This window comes from Borostomias antarcticus, assembly GCF_949987555.1.
Source record: "Borostomias antarcticus genome assembly, chromosome: 6".
Taxonomy (NCBI): domain Eukaryota; kingdom Metazoa; phylum Chordata; class Actinopteri; order Stomiiformes; family Stomiidae; genus Borostomias; species Borostomias antarcticus.
In genome coordinates, this window is record NC_140239.1 from 7,482,811 (window position 1) to 7,502,483 (window position 19,673).

Sequence of the window (19,673 nt, forward strand, 5' to 3'; positions counted from 1 at the left end):
TGGTCCTGATCAGCCAATCAACGCACCTGGTCCTGATCAGCCAATCGCCAGCAGGATAAGAAGCCGGTCCACACAGCCCTCTGTGCCAGATCGTTGACCAACCAACCTAGTGGGTACACGTCTCTAGCTCCCTGCCTCGTCTGTCTTTTGAACCTTGCCTTACCCTGTTCTCCCTGTTTTCCCAGTATCCAGTTCCTGCCTGACCCACACCTGTACGATTACCCTGCTCCTGCCTGACCCACGCCTGTACGACTACCACGCTCCTGCCTGACCCACACCTGTACGAACACCCTGCTCCTGCCTGACCCACGCCTGTACGACAACCCTGCTCCTACCTGACCCACACCTGTACGATTACCCCGCTCCTGCCTGACCCACGCCTGTACGACAACCCTGCTCCTGCCTGACCATCGCCTGTACGACTACCACGCTCCTGCCTGACCCACGCCTGTACGACTACCACGCTCCTGCCTGACCATCGCCTGTACGACTACCACGTCCCCGCCTGACCCACGCCTGTCTACGGACCACGTTACTGCCTGCCTCTCCCCGGATCTCAATAAACGTGCCTACGGGCTTTCACCCCAATCGTGTCTGCTCTTGGGTCCTCCATCAAAACCCTAACATCTAGGGTCATGAGCCTCCAGCACCGCGTCTGAGAGGAAGCCCAGCCCTCAGGGACCCTTGTGGCAGGGACGCTGGCAGCCGGAGGTGGAGGCGTGGGCGGTGGAGACGGAGGCGCTGGAGATGGCACTGGAGGTGGAGGCCGGCGCGCTGGAGGTGGAGGCACTGGAGGTCGTGGCGCTGGAGGTGGAGGCTACGACCGTCAGGTCAAGGACCACTGCAGACTCCCCCTCCTCTGAGTCCCACCCCACGTCAGAGTCTGGAGAAACAATTTCAGTCATTTTCTTTGAGTTTGTCTGTGAACTTGATTATGCATTAAACATTTCATTGTGTAGCCATATTCAATTGATATGTTTTTCTGTTGGCAGCCAAATAAATGCTTAAGTGTGATTTACCGGGTGATTTAGATGAGTCTTAATTTCCCAGAGGGGAAAATGTTTAATGTGGTCTAACATTATGAAGTGATCATCTGTGTTATCGTTCCCTGTTTTTGGTCCTAAATCAATCATAGCCTACCACAGAATGTGTGGAATGTTTGCTTTCCTCACAGCCACATAATACAGCATGTCCGTGTAGCCTACGCCAAATACAGGATGCATGAAACATACAGTAGGCTACCTAAACTGTAGGAGCAATCAGACAAAGGTAGGCTAGTACAAATACCTTCCGAAGATGATTTTTTTTCTTCGCGTGGACCTCACCAACAAGCACCTCCGTCTCCGAAAAGTTGATGATCTTTCCGCGTTTTTCCATATACGTAATTGTCTTGCCTTTGCTCCACGCTATAGTGGTCCAGTCCCAATGTCCCCCCTAAACCCTCAAGCCCTGAGCCCTCACAGACTTATTGACGTCACCTGGTAAAGTGGTTGAGTGCGAGAGGCTGCAAGGGCTCGAATTGGTATAAAAAGGAATGGGACAGCACTTGCGAGATCACATTACACTGACGTGAAAACACATTTCTTACTATTGTGGGTGTGGGGCTTTTTTTTAAATCAATTTTTAAATTTTACATGTTTTTCTTGTAGGCCTACGTGTAAATTAATTTTGGGCTGAGTCAAATCATCTTTACATTATCCGAACTCTGTGTTACCCTCAAAACATGTCTGTTCAACTTGTTGAAATCATTTCATTTTGTGGTGATATGCGAACTACATTACTGCCTGTGATTCTTGTTTGTGATGAGTCCAAAAGTATTTACTTAAGAATGATAATACACATTCCTGCACCTCACAACTCTTTCCATATTCATGTTGGAGATCTCAATTCAAAGAACACTGCACCGAAATGGGTAATTAATGTCATACTGCTTTTAATTGGGCAATCATATGATTTAGAGCAACAGAAATCGATGTAAATTATAACCATAGCCTACATATTTTTAAACAAACGCTGCTACGCTATGAACCATCCAGACCTCTCAGGTCATCTGGCACAGGCCTGCTTTCTGTCCCCAGAGTTAAAACAAAACATGGAGAAGCAGCGTTCAGTTTTTATGCTCCACATATCTGGAACAAACTTCCAGAAAACTGCAGGTCTGCTACAACTCTCAGTTCTTTTAAATCAAGACTGAAGACTTTTCTTTTTGCTGCTGCTTTTTATTAAATCAAATAATTATTCATCCATACACTGCACTGTAACTTTTATTCCTGTTTTATTTTTCCTGCATTTTGTTTTAAATGTCCTTTTTTGCATTTCATTCTATATGACCTTTTATGTGTTGCACTTTGTCATGATGCTTTTAATGTCTCATGTAAAGCACTTTGAATTGCCTTGTTGCTGAAATGCCATCCTGATCTTGATCTGGCGAGATGTAGGCTACACTAATGAGCCCAGTCAAGGCCGGGCTGTTTCGTTTCTAGCCGGATTCTTTGGATTTAGAAAGCAGACAGGCTCCTAAGTAGAAGGCTACTTTTACTGAAACGCCAACCTTATGTAGGCCTACAGAGGAAAGTACTTGGTAATGGGGGAAATGAACTGTGACCAGCACCCCCTGGTGGTGATCTCTGGTATATGTGTGACGGACGAAAGCATGCACGCACAAACTGTACACGGGTCGATCAATCACTACCGATTTCATAGGAGTGGGGGCAATATTTTCTTGTCAATTACATAACAGTTTAAATATGGTATATGTATGCAAATAAAACATTTCAATTCATTTCAATTGATTACTTTCAATGAATTAATAAATGGCTATAGGAGCAGATTCAAATAAATTAGGATGTACATTAGCAAACATGTCACAAACTATTAACCTGTGCCATCAGCTGACCACAATGCATGCAACAAATACTGTACCAATAAAAAAAAGAAAGATCTACCACCAGTTCTTTGTCTCCTTAAAATACTGTAAAAAACGCCATCTTACATAATACTGTCCAACAACTGTGTTGCATTATGTCTTCAACACATCAACTAACAAGGTTGAATGTTGAATTTCAGGCCCTGTAGGTGATTCCATAGGCCTCTTGGTTAAAAAACAAACGGCCTCTTACAGTCCAGATTTCATTCAGCTGCATCCAGCAACGTAGTCATTTATAATCATGGCCCATGAGGAAACGCACAATAGAGGAATCATAACTGGATTAAAACGGATGTAAGTCAATATCAGTCGGGATAAAATCAAGTGGAAGTTTGTTGTATGAGAAGAGAGGATGTAAACAAAGAATTGTGTTGTACGCCATGAAATAATATTGAATGTTTGAGTGTGTAGAGTTGGTGAAAGTTCAGCAGGTCCCAGAGAGTTTGCTGTACTCCTGTTTGATACTGCTGTACACAGAGTGGTAGAAGTGGCGGTCCGGAGCCATGAGGTCGGTCACGATCTCGGTGTGGTCCATTTTAGACAGGAGGTAGAGCGACACCTTAATATGGAGGGAGGTGAGCAGTTCTGAGAACCTGATGGAGGACGCCACGGGGACGATGATGTCGTTGGTTCCGTGGAGCAAGCAAAATGGCGGCACTCTGTAAGATTGGACACACATGAGGAGGAACGCTTGCAAACAAGTTCACTCAAAACGTGCTGATTGACAATGTTTTTCCACATATGAGAAGGAATATTGTCATATATTATAAGGTTCAACTAGAACGTTCAGAGAGCACAGGCCTCTGCTCATGAATGCTTTTCATGGCTCTGTGTGCACGTTTGGTATTGCTGCATTTAGTAGGTCGAGATTTTTATGCCAGTCCAAACCCTCTGTCTCTGTGACCTTCCCAGGTCAAGATATGGCCATTTCAATTCCCCTCATTGATAATGAATGTCCAAAAAACGAATGGAGGTGAATGGCCGTGTTTGGGCGGCTTGTGGACCTATCCCGTCATTCGGATCTCTTCCATAATTGAATGGGTTCTAAATTGGCTCATACTGCACCCCTCCTCTGAGTTTAATGAAAATTGGTCAGGTAGTTGTTGCGTAATCCTGGTCCAAAAAATGAATGGCTGTGAATGGCCAGCCGTGTGTGGGCGGGGCCCGTGGACCGCTCCTGCACTGTCGCGGGGGCGGAGCTAAAAAGTTCTGCTTGACAATGTTTTTTTTCCAGAACATCAGAGGAAGTTCTCTTATTTATACTTTAAAATACCAATGCAGCGCTTTATACAGCATATCCTGTACACATCAACAGCATATCCTGTACACATCAACAGCATATCCTGTACACAAATATACACACATGCAGAAAACTAAACATTCATTGATATTTTCGTTGTTGTCACTGCGGCATCTTCTTACTTTCTCAGGTGTTCCTCGTCTAAGTTCTTCAGTATGTGTGTGGGTGAGTAGTAAGGAAAGTTCTCCACTCCATTCATGGCTTTGTGCATCGTGGAGACGTACTCAACGGCTCGCATCTGTTCATGCTGGTAGTGGTCCATGATATTGTAGCCTAAACTCCACTCAAACCTGAATGGAGAACATCAATGCAGAAGATGTGAGGAGGTTAATGAATGTTTCGACTAACAAGCCACTTGTAATCACACATACACAAGCAATACACACACAATGGATGCAAGTGTGAGTTGACATACTGGTCTAATCTATCTAACATTATCAAACTACTTAAACAACATCCTGTGAAATACAACAACTATAACTAATAACTGTACCCACAATGCACCTAACCTCTACACTAACCTAGGCAAGGCAAGTTTATTTGTGTAGCACATTTCAGCAACAAGGCAATTCAAAGTGCTTCACATGAGACATTAAAAGCATCAAGACAAAGTGCAACACATAAAAGGTCATAAATGAAAAAAAGGACATTTAAAACAAAATGCAGGAAAAATAAAATACAGGAATAAAAGTTACAATGCAGCGCAACCTATGAGAATCCTAACACATAGAACAAGGACCAGACAAGCAACGAAGCTCCTCAACATCTCAATTCTGTGGATTTGAAAAGTAGAAGGACCCCTGAGTAGAATGGACTATCTTAAATGGCACGGACCATCTCTGTCTCTCTGTCTGTCTCTGGGCTATGTGTCTCTCTGTCTCGGGGCTATGTGTCTCTCTCTGTCTCGGGGCTATGTGTCTCTCTCTGTCTCTGGGCTATGTCTCTCTCTGTCTCGGGGCTATGTGTCTCTCTCTGTCTCGGGGCTATGTGTCTCTCTCTGTCTCGGGGCTATGTGTCTCTCTCTGTCTCTGGGCTATGTCTCTCTCTGTCTCGGGGCTATGTGTCTCTCTCTGTCTCGGGGCTATGTGTCTCTCTCTGTCTCGGGGCTATGTGTCTCTCTCTGTCTCGGGGCTATGTGTCTCTCTCTGTCTCGGGGCTATGTGTCTCTCTCTGTCTCGGGGCTATGTGTCTCTCTCTGTCTCGGGGCTATGTGTCTCTCTCTGTCTCGGGGCTATGTGTCTCTCTCTGTCTCGGGGCTATGTGTCTCTCTCTGTCTCGGGGCTATGTCCATGATTATCTCCAGAACCAGCTGATGTATGAAGTTGACATCTGGCGGCTCTATTTCTCAGCACCCTGATGTGCAGTGTCGCCTGCGAAGTTGTTTTGATCAGTGGTTCTTGACGGGCGTAGTTCCGGGTGGAAGGATACGCTCCCATCCAGTGCTACGGTCAACCCCATACCAGGATCCATGATACCAAGGGGCGGCTTACAATGCTACCAGCTAGCGGCCTACAGAATCTAGCTATCCGCTTCTGAGCAGCTTAGAGTTGATTACTGTCGCTTTAAGCACAGAGAATACCGGACAATTGACCGCCATTCAATTGGGTCTGAATGGTGAAATACGGTCGTACAATAGAGGGGAAGCCATGTCATGGCAGTTTTGAATGGGCATAGATCTCAGAAGCTAAATCTTATCTACAGTCAGATCAATAGTTGTTCAACACTGATGAAACAGAGTTTATTTAGTAATGGGTTCATTCGTTTCAGTTTGTACCATGAAATAAAAATAGTTCCTTTCGGTGTATATGCCAGAGGTGATGATTTGAATGGTGAACTCTAACTGATTCTGTCGATTTATCTGCCCGATTTATTTGTGAGTAATGCTTTCTATACTTGTGCAGCCCTGCAGTGTTTAGTGTGTGTGTGTGTGTGTGTGTGTGTGTGAGAGAGAGAGAGAGATAGCTAGCTAGACAGACAGACAGACAGACAGACAGATAGATAGATAGATAGATAGATAGATACAACTGGGTTACATACACAGATGTGCCATCACTGAACATTCTGAAACCCACTCATCTCTATGAACCAATCAGGGATGCTCACCGATGACCCCTCTGATAGCAGCTGTGACCTCCTGCTGCTTGGCTGCCTCTATGAACAGCTCTGCTCGCCCCTCGATAAGGAAGAGAGTGGTCAGAGCAGACAGGTGAGCACCCGCTGAATGGCCTATCAACACAATATTGTTCATTCAGTAGTACAGAGTCAGTTGTCTATTGTATAGACAAGGTGTTCAATTGCTCAAGTGTTGTCAGGTGTTGGTTCGAGTGTTCGAGTGTACAGTGGTGCATAGTCGGTTGTCTATTGTATAGACAAGGTGCAAGGTGTCACGTGTTCACTTGTTGGTCCAGGGGGTGGCATGTGTGCCATTGTTATAATTAGAGTGAGGGCCTATGTATAGTACAACCAGAGTACTATAAACAACTGACTCTGCACCATTCGAACACTCGAACCAATCAATTGAACACCTCGTCTATACAATAGACAACTGATTCTGCACTACTGTACACTATCACTTGAATCAACACCTGACAACACTTGAGCAATTGAACACCTTGTCTATACAATAGAGAACTTACTCTGCACTACTGTATACTACTGTACAGTATACTTGACATGTTATGCTAGGCAAGTGCTGGCTAGTGAAGCTGAAGCTTCTCATGGATATGAAGGAGGAGAAGGTGAAGGACACAGCCATTGATACCATCCTGCCTCAGTCCAGCGAAGGTACCCAGCTCCTTCTCATGAGGGACATTATGGAGGATTTTTTGTGAGTAAAATTAAATAATTTTGAAATAGAAAAAAAATGTATATAACATTTCTGACCTCCACTACTAAGTGGAATTATCAGAGCGATCTAAATCAATTTTGTTTACCTTGTGTTTCCATGGTGGTTTGATTGTAGCCTATGCAGGCCTTGGATATTGTGTGTCATTGAAGCAGCTGAGTGATCTTCAAGGAGTGGACAGGGGATTCAGATGGACCTGGAGAAGAACGAGCAGGAGGCTGGATCCACCACCCATATTAAGGGCATTTCATTTATACATTTTTATTATTTCATTAAAATGTCTGCGTTGGATTTGACAGTGTTCTGATTTTTATTTACATTTAAACTCTTGACTGCATCTGATTCTTTCTGTCGAACCACATGCAGTTCTTGTCGTCTCTAGGCGGTGATGTGAGCACAGTTATAAGTTATTACTTTACTTTATTTGTTTATTTTGACGGGACAATGCATTTTGATGAACACAGATACATGAAATGGATTCATTAAAAACATCAATACACGACAATGTGTAAACCAGGCCAGGTCAAGCCTGGCTTATGTGTGTTGGCTGGCTTGTTTCTGTGCGGGACTGGTAGGACGGTAATGTTTGATAAATCAAGATAGGTCTTGTCACCTGGACACATCAGTTCCAATGCTTCCAATGCTAATCCAGCACAATAAGAGCGGGATAGCCAGTTAGCTCATGGGCTCACAACAACTAGCAGCAGCTTCCATAACATTAATGGTAGTGGTCAGTGGCTAAAGCAGTTACACTGATAATAACATAAAGTCATCCCCACCAGGAACCCCGGTCTCCTGGGTGGGAGTCCAATGCTCTCACCACTACTCTACTTGTGCAGTGGAGATCGGTGGGTGGGTTTTGGTGTCCTTCTTCCAGTCCCTAGTGTGGGTTGGGGTTAGAATATGGGTTGGGGTTGGGAAAGGATCTGATCTATAAGGCAAGGGGTAAAGGTTGGAGTGAAAGGATGAACATGTGGAGGTTTGGGGTAATGTCCCATAAAGTCATCCCCACCAGGTCTTCAACCCCAGTCTCCAGGGTGGGAGTCCAATGCTCTCACCACTACTCTACTTGTGCAGTGTAGATCGGCGGGTTGATTTTGGTGTCCTTCTTGATTTTGGTGTGCTGGGACTACTGCCTCTTGTGGTGCCAACAGAGAAATGCAGGCCAACATTGTCCGCTGTAACGGAGGGGAGGGAGGGAGGGAGTGATGACCGGACGAACGCTATACTAGGTGCGCTGGCTTACAGTCACGCACAAAAAAGCATCAATACATTAAGCTAATTTCTCCATCACCACCTAAAGCTGTGCCAGTCAACAGTCAGTCTAATCACTGAAAATAAACCACATAGGCGTAGAGCGACTGGTGCATCACATCCTATACAAAAATTAATTACTATAGGATTTGAAGTGTCCTACTCCTATTGTAATGAGGACTGTCTGTCTATAATGCAGTAGCGTACCGTGGGGTCTTGCACAGGGTCTTCTCCGACATTGTTATTACTGCCAATGCCCCCCAACCCCCCCCCCCCCCCACCCTGCACACCCCGTACACACACGCAGATAGGGAAAGAAACTATGCATGTAGGGGTCAGTGGAGTCTTTTGGTTTTGATGTTCTGGGACTACTGCCTCTTGTGGTAGCAGCAATGGAATTGCAGGTCAACAACACGACGCAAGACGCAAGAAGCACGGACAAAAAGGATTCCCTCTCCTTGGTGTGTCGGCTTACAGCCAACACACAAAAAGCCGGATTTAGCACAAGGCTAAACTACTATTTAAGGATAAACTAAGGATAAACTATTTAGCACAAGGCTAGACTACTCCATCCGTAGTCCCCGACATCGAAACAGTAGTCAAATTCTCCATAATGTAACACAGATAAATTATCACAATAACAACATTAAGACAAAGTAAAACGAACTACAATACATGGGCACAGAACACACTACAGTGAGAGTGACTAGTTCAGGTTTGTCGTACTGTATACAAGGTGTGGGTATGTTTACAAAGAAATGCTTTATTAAGTCCTCACACAGACAGTAACAACAAGCATTCAAATAAGAGATATACAGATAGAGCTTTGCAGCGTACGTTTCACTAACACCCATGATCCAGCTAAGCACTGTGGTCAGTCTAGTCTAGACCATGAGACTAACCCAGCCAGCTAAGCACTGTGGGAAGTCTAGTCTAGACCATGAGACCAACCCAGCCAGCTAAGCACTGTGGGTAGTCTAGTCTAGACCATGAGACCAACCCAGCAAGCTAAGCACTGTGGTCAGTCTAGTCTAGACCATGAGACCAACCCAGCCAGCTAAGCACTGTGGGAAGTCTAGTCTAGACCATGAGACTAACCCAGCGAGCTAAGCACTGTGGGTAGTCTAGTCTAGACCATGAGACCAACCCAGCTCATCATAACACCATGATCCAGCTGAGCACTGTGGGCACTTACTTTCAGACTGGTTCCTCTCTCCTCTCCCTCCCTCTCTCTTCTCCCTCCCTCTCTCCTCTCCCTCCCTCTCTTTTCTCCCTCCCTCTCTCCTCTCCCTCCCTCTCTCCTCTCCCTCTCTCCTCTCCCTCCCTCTCTCCTCTCCCTCCCTCTCTCACTCTCCCTGGCAGGTAAACAGTGACTGGAGGACTTCCTTCCAGCCTGGTCCCTTAGGTCTGAATCTCTAATCAGTCTTAGATCTCAGACATGAAAGACTCGCGCACATCTTCCTCAAAATGGCCTCTGAGGTGCCAGGTTCTTTTCTACAGGATGAAGGGGAGGGTGAGGGGGAAGAGGGAGGGGAGAGAAATGGTGACCTCCAGTCTGGCCCTCCTCTATGACAGGGTCTTTGTCACAAAACCCTCAATTCTTAAACATATGAATCATTCAACTTTTGACAAGGTCAGGAACACAGAGAAAGGAAACGGTCCTTTCCAGTCTTTTAGGACACGTCTGGCTTCCTTAATGATGGTGGATGTCGAATTGGGTTAGAGCCCAATACTTAGCCTATTGACATTTTAGGTTCATGCAATCCTGTCAGGGGTCGTGGCTCCTATGACGTCAGGACAACTTCAAGATGGTAGCCTATCAAACAAAAATATATATTGGCATTGAGAGAACAAGTGTACTCTGTTTATCCCAAAATATTCATTACATTTATCTGTTACATAAACTACTTATTCTGCTTAGCATAAATTGAAAACATCCAAACACAACACACCCCCACATAATCTTATAAATAGGGTCAAATCACACATAGCTCTTGATCACTTTCCTTTTGAACATCCAAAACAAATTATGTGCTCAGATCCAGAATCTAGCTGTTTAGTACTGTCTGTCAGCCCCCCCCCCCCCCCCCCCCCCGCCAAAACCGGCATTTTCCATTGATCTTTGCTACATCAAAACAGACGATGGTGACGAGAGAACAGAGTGGCACCAAGGAGAGACTTCAGAGTGTCCTAAACTCCAACAGCATCACCAGTGCTTTGTTACATATTTAACAGAATTAGATTATTAGACAGTAGGCCTAGAGCAAAGTAAAATTATCAAATCTAATGACAAACCAGGCGATCTGGATGATGAGAACATAAGAAGAATGTATATAGTTCATTTTTTGAGTCCCCCTTGCCTTTGACCTCTTAGAAGACGTCTTATTTGCTGGTGGGTCCTCTGGTGTATTATGGAACGACATGGAGGAGTCACACAAGCCCTCTAATTAGATCTATCCTTAAACCTTTATCGCCATCTAGTGGGCATTTGATAAATACTGTAGCTGTCTTTGCAATCTTTGCCTCGCATACGAGGTCTGGTTTTGGTCCTGAGGCAGGTGTCAGGGCTGGGAACACTAGAACACTTAGCCTCTGCTCTATTTGACTTCAGCTTTAGATCCGGCACCACCCCTCCTCTCTCCTCCTCCTCTTCTAATCTCTGAGCTGTAGGACAGTCTGGAGTTACAGACGTGGGCTGAGAGTCACTGCCTGGTTCTGGTCCTCCATAATTCTCTTCATCAGACTCTGCTTTGATTTGTACCTCCATTGTGTTGGTGGGTAGAAAGTCTCCTTTTCTCTCCTCCACAGTTGAAGTTTGGTCAAGACTTGGGAGTTGAGACCAGTCTTCTGGATCACAGTGGGGTTTCTCTCTGGGAGAAGTGAATATGGAGGGTGTGGTATCAGACTGAAGCCCTTGAAGCTGCTCTCCCCCCTGACTGGTCCACAGCTCCTGTTCCTCTTTAAACTGCGGGGGCTCTGGGAGAGAGAGCTGCTGGACCTCTGGGAGAGAGAGCTGCTGGACCTCTGGGAGAGAGAGCTGCTGGACCTCTGGGAGAGAGAGCTGCTGGACCTCTGGGAGAGAGAGCTGCTGGACCTCTGGGAGAGAGACCTGCTGGACCTCTGGGAGAGAGAGCTGCTGGACCTCTGGGAGAGAGAGCTGCTGGACCTCTGGGAGAGAGACCTACTGGACCTCTGGGAGAGAGAGCTGCTGGACCTCTGGGAGAGAGAGCTGCTGGACCTCTGGGAGAGAGAGCTGCTGGACCTCTGGGAGAGAGAGCTGCTCTGGGAGAGAGAGCTGCTGGACCTCTGGGAGAGAGAGCTGCTGGACCTCTGGGAGAGAGAGCTGCTGGACCTCTGGGAGAGAGAGCTGCTGGACCTCTGGGGGAGAGAGCTGCTGGACCTCTGGGAGAGAGAGCTGCTGGACCTCTGGGAGAGAGAGCTGCTGGACCTCTGGGAGAGAGAGCTGCTGGACCTCTGGGAGAGAGAGCTGCTGGACCTCTGGGAGAGAGAGCTGCTGGACCTCTGGGAGAGAGAGCTGCTGGACCTCTGGGAGAGAGAGCTGCTGGACATCTGGGGGAAAGGAAGAGAAGTATTAGGATGAAGCCTACTTCATTATTCTACAACCTAGCATGTCCGACTGTGAAAACCAGGGAAATCCATTTAAGAGAAGGGTTTGTTTTTTTAAAACAGCTAACCACAGCCACATTAGAATTTGATTTCAGTCCAAACAATAATTTTTATCAAGCATAATAAGATGAGAGAATTACCCCCAGTAATCATGTCTACAAAAACATTTTTACGGGCAATTTCCAACAATTCAATTTGGGGTCAAGCCTTGAAGTGCAGAGTAATCTCAGAGTAGACTCATAGGGTGCATCCCATTCCATTGCGGGGCGGTTGTAGCTCAGGAGGTAGAGCGGGTCGTCCAATGATCGAAGGGTCAGCGGTTCGAATCCAGGCTCCTCCTGTCCAAATGTTGAAGTGTCCTTGGGCAAGACACTGAACCGCGAATTGTTCCCAATGAGCAGGCTAGCACCTTGCTAACGCCATTGGTGTGTGAATGGGTGAATGAGAGGCCACTGTAAATCGCTTTGGATAGAAACACTATATAAGTCAATTTACCATCCATTTTAGCATGCCCACTTCCCTTAATTCCCTTAGTGAGAGAACCATCATGATGGTTTTCTGACAAATAGTCCTTTTGATCACAGGGAAGGAATCAAGTCAGGAATCCTGCCTGAGTGGCCGCAATCTTCTTATTAGGAATGTTTCATCACTGGTCTACAGTATATAGGTGAGGTCACATCACTGGTCTACAGTATATAGGTGAGGTCACATCACTGGTCTATATAGGTGAGGTCACATCACTGGTCTATATAGGTGAGGTCACATCACTGGTCTATATAGGTGAGGTCACATCATTTGCGACAAGTGTCTTCAGTTTTGAGTCGTTGTGTTTAATCAATGACACCAGGTGTGTTCATTGTGTTCAACCTTTGCTGACTGTGGCATTTTGCATCACATGAGCTTCAGCAGTTTTTTGCTGTTTTATCAAGACAAAATGCGTTTAGAGTTATGAGAAAAGGGGATTGAGTTTTGTGAATTGTGTCTATATGTGAAATGTGTTTATGGTTTTGGCAAATGGGGGCTAGTTTTATTAAATGTGTTTAGGGAACTGGTCATTTGGTTTAGAGTATTAGGTTTTGTGTTTATCAATTGTGAAAAACTGTAATGTTGAAGTGGCAATCTCAAGGATTTCAGTTTCATTGTCTTTGGCTCCACCTTTTGGCAATAAGCGGTAATTGCAGCCATTCTTTTCAAAACCAAACATTGTACCGTGAGTTTTTTTCAGTTCGTTTTTGAGCAATGGGGGAGGGGGGGCGCATAGGTCCCACCCCTACATATTATAGAGGGAAGCAAAAAAAACAGTTTCACCCAGGGGCCAGAAAAGTGAGCTGTAAAAATTCTTCCCTGACCTCAACGAGACGATCGAGCAAGCTCCTGGAGAATGTTTGTCTACATAGTAGGCCATTATGTGTTAGCTCGTCTCTAATATGATATTTGGGCCTAAGTGAATCATATAGCAAAGCACAGTAAGCATTTAGCAGGACAGGCTCATAGAGAATACCACAAAGCAGGGGTGGGGAGACAGAAAGCAGAGAGCCAAGAGTAAAAAGGGGTGGGGTTGGCTGGATAGGGACAGCTGACAAAGGAGCTATCACAAGGAGTCAGGGGGCCTTTCCAGGAGCCATTTGATGGACCTTGGCTGAGGGGCGGTGGTGGGGGGTTCTCCGAGACCTGCTACGGGGTGGCCTTTAGGAGACAGGGGGATGTCTACAGGACCTGTTTAGAGTATAAGAGGGAGAGACGCTAGGGAGGAGGGAGGAGGACAGGGTTAGTGGCTGTACTGGACATCCACAGCAGACACAGGGGTGTCTATCAGACTCAGGGTGGTCTGCGGGAGACAGTGGGGCATCCGTTGGACCTGTACTAAACGTGTTTTCGTGGAGTAGTGTACTAAATAGTTTGTAGTATGGACATTCGGACACAGCCTGAGTATTACTACTCCCTCTATGGGCATGCGAGCGGTATTGCTGAATGACGGAGTCGGCGCGTTGAGATACTGCGGATATGATTACTACCCCCAAGGGCTCCCCACTGTATAGCAAAACATGACTAATCTATCTGAACTAGTCTCAAAGTTATTTAGAAAAGAGTAAACACTGTTACACTTGACCCCACACTCCCGCTAAATAAAGGTTATGAATTAATTAGCCCCGCCCACGATCTGTGTTCGCTGCTTTTATGATGTCATGTAGCCTAGTAGACGTCACTGCTTTTATGATGTCAGGTAACCTAGTAGACGTCACTGCAGCAGACACTTAAATAGTCAGTGATCTGAGTCCATCTGCATTCTGCATTTGTTCATCAGTGATCATCATCTAGCGGTTTGAATTGGATAACGGATCTGACAAACTGACAGAGACAACACGTAAGTTCATAATGGGGATGGACAGCATTTTGAGTTGTAATTTTCTACAAGTATTCTGTATTGCTTTCTTTGACAACATCTCAAATTGAAGAAAGCAGATACAGACCGTCTGTTATCTTTCAGCTGGCTTTAGCTCCAAGCCAACTGAGCACTGCTCGTAACTATCTAACGTGACTGATAACTCAGTTGAGGGAAATACCGGGGCAACGGTGGCGTTTTCTCCAACACAGCTTTATTATCTAACACAGAATTGGTCACAGGCATGGAACTCATGAGCTGCAGCTGTAGATATTTGGACTGTCTGTTACTTTTCACTCGGAGCGAATATGCAGCTCTTCCTCTCTTCATCTCTTCATCTCTTCTTCTCTTCTTCTCTTCATCTCTTCTTCTCGGTGACATTCACGCGCCACCGTTCACAAAAACACCGGCGGGCCAAGTAACGTCACTACGTAGGCTAAGCCCAGGATACCCACAAAACCCCCTCGTTCAAAGGGACAGGCTAGGCCTATAACACGTGTGAACACCGAGAAAGTCTCGGCATATAGGCTACCCAATTCATGGGTTTCAAATGTAGTCCTAGACCTGCCATATTAGGGACCAACACAGGTGTTTCAATTTATCTGATTGGCTCTACTGGATAGAATCCTATGCAGTAGAACTCATTAACTCATTTGAAACACCTGTGTTGGTCCCCAACATGGCAGGTCTAGGACTACATTTGAAACTCATGAATAGATTCAATCAGGCCTCCGGACAAAACAAGAGACACACAAAGAAGACAACACATTACACTTTCTGGACCCGTAACATGTATATGACAAAGGAAATAAGAAATATTTCATTCAAGTGAATTTTTTTTATATAGATTTAGAGATTCCTATTATAAGCTCCCGCCCCCCCCCAATTGCCACCTACAACCCCTTAAGTTGCGTGTGTGCTATGTATCAATCAATCAATCAATCAATCAATCAATCAATGTGTGCTATGTACACTCTGTGTAATGTGAGTGTCACCATGGCCAATAAAGACCCCCCTCCCAGGTCCTGTAAAGCAGGACTGGACTGGGTGAATATTTCCTACCGGGAAATGTAGTGCCCACTAGCCGAGCCGGCGCGGTGAGATGGAACACCTTCAGTTTCGTTTTGTTGACGGGGGGGGGGGGTGCTGCGCGATTTGTTGACGGGGGGGGGGGGGGGGCTGCTGCGCGATTTGTTGACGGGGGACAGGCCATTCACTGCGGGCCAGGCCAGTTGGCTCTCTAACGGCCCACGCAAATGACACCTGAAACTAACAGAGGGAGGGGTGGGGCCTACATATGATTGGGCCAGCCCACTGTCAGTATAGAAAATGGACCAATGGGCCGCTGTCCCTGCTCTATGGGCCGTTCGTTAGCTCTTTTTTTTTTTAGATCGGCCCACAAGTAGGTCCGGCCCACCGGGCATTTGCCCGGTACGCCACATGGCCAGTCCAGCCCTGCTGTAAAGATATCAAATGGTACTATTTTTAATTTAACACATATTGTTCTTTGAATACAGATATACGGCAATGGATAATTCCATGTCAATTCAATGGCGCAACGACCAGCTCCCCACAGAGATGGATTATCAACGGATGATCGCTTGGGCCGGCCCCCTACTTGGGTCCACGGCCCCCAGACAGATGACCTACAGACTGGCTGCAGAGTACAGGTACGCTATCACCAAGAGACCTCTGGCCCCAGAGCTCCAGAGCAAGTACTACACATAGACACCAGGGGGCAGCGGTCAGCAATGTCTTCTCAGTTATGTCTGAAAGATTTGACCTTTGGCATTGCCTATCATGGTGTTTTACTGAGGGCGCATGTGTCTGTCAGTAGCCTAACACAAAGGCGAATATATGAGGACAGATTATATTAATGCTCTGCAAGTTATTGTGAAGACAGTATTATCATTCTGGGAAAGAGGCTTCAACTCAGATACATGTTCTATACATGTTGTTGTTGTTGTTGTATACATGTTGTTGTATACACCTATGTTGACTGATTCAGATTAGTTAAATATGATTAGGCCTAGTCATGATAATATACTGTGTTGTAGAGCATTGTACTAGACTATATTGATCTGAACACTGCTGGGTTTGGTAGTACTGGATTATGTCAAACTGTATGAAAGAATTATATTGTTTATTGGGAAAAATACTGTGTTACGGTGTCGGCCTACTGTGTGTTTTGTAAAGTGTTATCTTTGAAGGGCGGCTGTGGCTCAGGAGGTAGAGTGGGTCGTCCAATGACCGCAGGGTCGGTGATTCGATTCCCGGCTCCTCCTGTCCACATGATGAAGTGTCCTTGAGCAAGACACTGAACCCCAAATTGCTCCCAATGAGCAGGCTAGCACCTTGCATGGCAGCTGCCGCCGTTAGTGTGTGAATGAGTGTGAATGAGAGGTTTTGTAAAGCACTTTGTCCATTAATGTAGAAAGGCATTTACAAACATTTACCATCTAGCCAGATAGGCCTACTGTGATGTTGTAGTGTGTTGTATCTGAATATAGGCCTATTGTGCTGTGTTGCTAGCTATGTTGTAAGGTGCTGCACAGCTAGGTTCAGGCCTACTCTGCTGTGTTGTAAAGTAGTTCTACAGCTACAGTAGGTATGCCTGTTTGTTGTGATGTGCTGTATCTAAATATAGGCCTGTGTTGTTTAGTGCGTTTTAGCTATAGTATGCTTTCTGTAATATACCTATACTTGTGTTTATACTTGTAACTGTCTCCTAATTTAAATTTCTCAGTTTTTTTACTCATGTTATTTATTGATATTTTGTTTCTATGTTTAATGTGTTCTTCTGTTTTATGTTTTAATGTGTTCACATGTTTTATTGTGTTTGTAATCTCGGTGACATTGTAAATGAGGGAATCCTCAATTGTCTTTTCGAGAATAAATAAAGGTTTGAATGAATGAATGAATGAATGAATGAATGAATACAACCTACTGTAGGAGCGCTGCACTGTAATGTATGAGCAGCAAGTGCACTGTGACATCTTGTTCTTGTAACACTGAAGCTATGTATAGGATTAAGTACTGTACCATTATTATGTATTTGCTCACTGTACTACTATGCATTGTGTGGCTGTGTATAATCATGAGTGTGATCCTGGTTGTCTGTGCGTCCCCCTGAAGAGCCTCCCAGCAGCCTGCTAGACAGAGCCAGCCCTGGGAGAGGGAGACGCTGGAAATGCATGGGACGGAGAGAAACTGGGTGGAGGGGCGCATGGACCGGCTGAAGAGGGAATGGAGGGAACATGATGAGGCAAGGAGGAGGAGGAGGGAGGAGGATGACGGGAGGAGGAGGAGGGAGGAGGATGAGGGGAGGAGGAGGAGGGAGGAGGATGAGGCGAGGAGGAGGAGGAGGGAGGAGGATGAGGGGAGGAGGAGGAGGGAGGAGGATGAGCCGAGGAGGAGGAGGAGGGAGGAGGATGAGGGGAGGAGGAGGAGGGAGGAGGATGAGGCGAGGAGGAGGAGGAGGGAGGAGGATGAGGGGAGGAGGAGGAGGGAGGAGGATAAGGACAGACAGGACAGAGGGGTACAGACAGATGAGGGGATGGAGAGAGCAGTGGGGGAGGATCTCATGGAGAGGGTGCAGGTCCTCATAAAGACAGAGGTGGACCGCCAGATGAGGGAGATCAGGAGGGAGTTGAGGGAGGAAGAGGGGAGGAGGAGGAAGGAAGGGGAGAGGAGGAGGGGGGAGGAAGCCAGGAGGATAAGGGAACAGGTGAAGGAGAGAGAGGCGTGGAGAAAGGAGATGGCTGAGTTGAGGAGGGAGTTGAGGGAGGAGGATGAGGAGAGGAGGGGGGAGGAAGAGGAGAGGAGGGGGGAGGAAGCCAGGAGGAGAAATGAACATCTGAAGGAGAGAAAGGCGTGGAGAAAGGAGATGATCGAGATCAGGAGGGAGTTGAGGGGAGGAAGGGGAGAGGAGGAGGGGGGAGGAAGCCAGGAGGATAAGGGAACAGGTGAAGGAGAGAGAGGCGTGGAGAAAGGAGATGATCGAGATCAGGAGGGAGTTGAGGGAGGAAGAGGGGAGGAGGAGGAAGGAAGGGGAGAGGAGGAGGGGGGAGGAAGCCAGGAGGATAAGGGAACAGGTGAAGGAGAGAGAGGCGTGGAGAAAGGAGATGGCTGAGTTGAGGAGGGAGTTGAGGGAGGAGGATGAGGAGAGGAGGGGGGAGGAAGAGGAGAGGAGGGGGGAGGAAGCCAGGAGGAGAAATGAACATCTGAAGGAGAGAAAGGCGTGGAGAAAGGAGGTGATCGAGATCAGGAGGGAGTTGAGGGAGGAAGAGGGGAGGAGGAGGAAGGAAGGGGAGAGGAGGAGGGGGGAGGAAGCCAGGAGGATAAGGGAACAGGTGAAGGAGAGAGAGGCGTGGAGAAAGGACATGGCCGAGTTGAGGAGGGAGTTGAGGGAGGAGGATGAGGGGAGGAGGAGGGAGGAAGAGGAGAGGAGGAGGCCCCAATACGAAGAGGAGGAGGAGAGGGAGGCCAGGAAAGAGGAGCAGAAACTGAAAGAGGAGGAAGATAGAGAGAAGACAGAGAGGGAAAAGAGAAAAGAGGAAGAGAAGGTGGAGAGGGAAAAGAGAGAAAAGAAAGAAGAGAAGGAGAGGGAGGCCAGGAAAGAGGAGGAGAAATTGAAACAGAAAGAGGAGGAAGATAGAAAGAAGACAGAGAAGGAAAAGAGAAAAGAGGAAGAGAAGGTGGAGAAAGCCCTCTCTGACTCTCTGGCCCAGCAACACCAGGAGGCCTTGTCTAACAACAGCCAGGTAGAACAGGCCCTCTTTGAATTGGATAGAGATGAGGAGGCCATCTTTGAATACATTTCAGATGAATATGAGTCCCAGGATGACCAGGAGGCCTCATCTCAAAACCAGGATGTCGGGTCTACCCGGGCCCTCTTTGATTGGGATGGAGATGAGGAGGCCCAAGACCACCAGGCCCCCTCTGACAGGCATGAGGGTGAGAAGGTATCTGGTAGCATCTTTAGCGCACGGAAAAAGATGACAGAAACCAATAAGATGAGACAGGAGGAGAAAGCCAGAAAGAAGGCAGAGAAGGAAAAGGAAAAACAGGAAGAGAAGGTGGTGAGAGAGCAGTGGAACAAGTCAGCTGCAGAGGAGTATCGGAGGCAAGCTGAGGAGGAGCGGAAAGCAAGGATAGAAGAGGAGGAGGAGAGGGAGGCCAGGAAAGAGGAGGAGAAACCGATAGAGAAGGAAAAGAGAAAAGAGGAAGAGAAGGTGGAGAAAGCCCTCTCTGACTCTCTGGCCCAGCAACACCAGGAGGCCTTGTCTAACAAAAGCCAGGTAGAACAGGCCCTCTTTGAATTGGATAGAGATGAGGA

General features: G+C 46.7%; 1 protein-coding gene across 1 annotated transcript; it reads right to left on the reverse strand.

The window, feature by feature from the left end:
* Positions 1–3,350: 3,350 nt before the first annotated feature.
* LOC311310244 (uncharacterized protein) lies at positions 3,351–6,474 on the reverse strand (the record flags this gene model as incomplete). Its single annotated transcript, XM_084439665.1, has 3 exons — positions 3,351–3,585; positions 4,349–4,499; positions 6,330–6,474. The coding sequence occupies 3 exons, from the start codon at positions 6,472–6,474 to the stop codon at positions 3,351–3,353; spliced, it is 531 nt and encodes a 176-aa protein (XP_084295791.1).
* Positions 6,475–19,673: the final 13,199 nt, after the last annotated feature.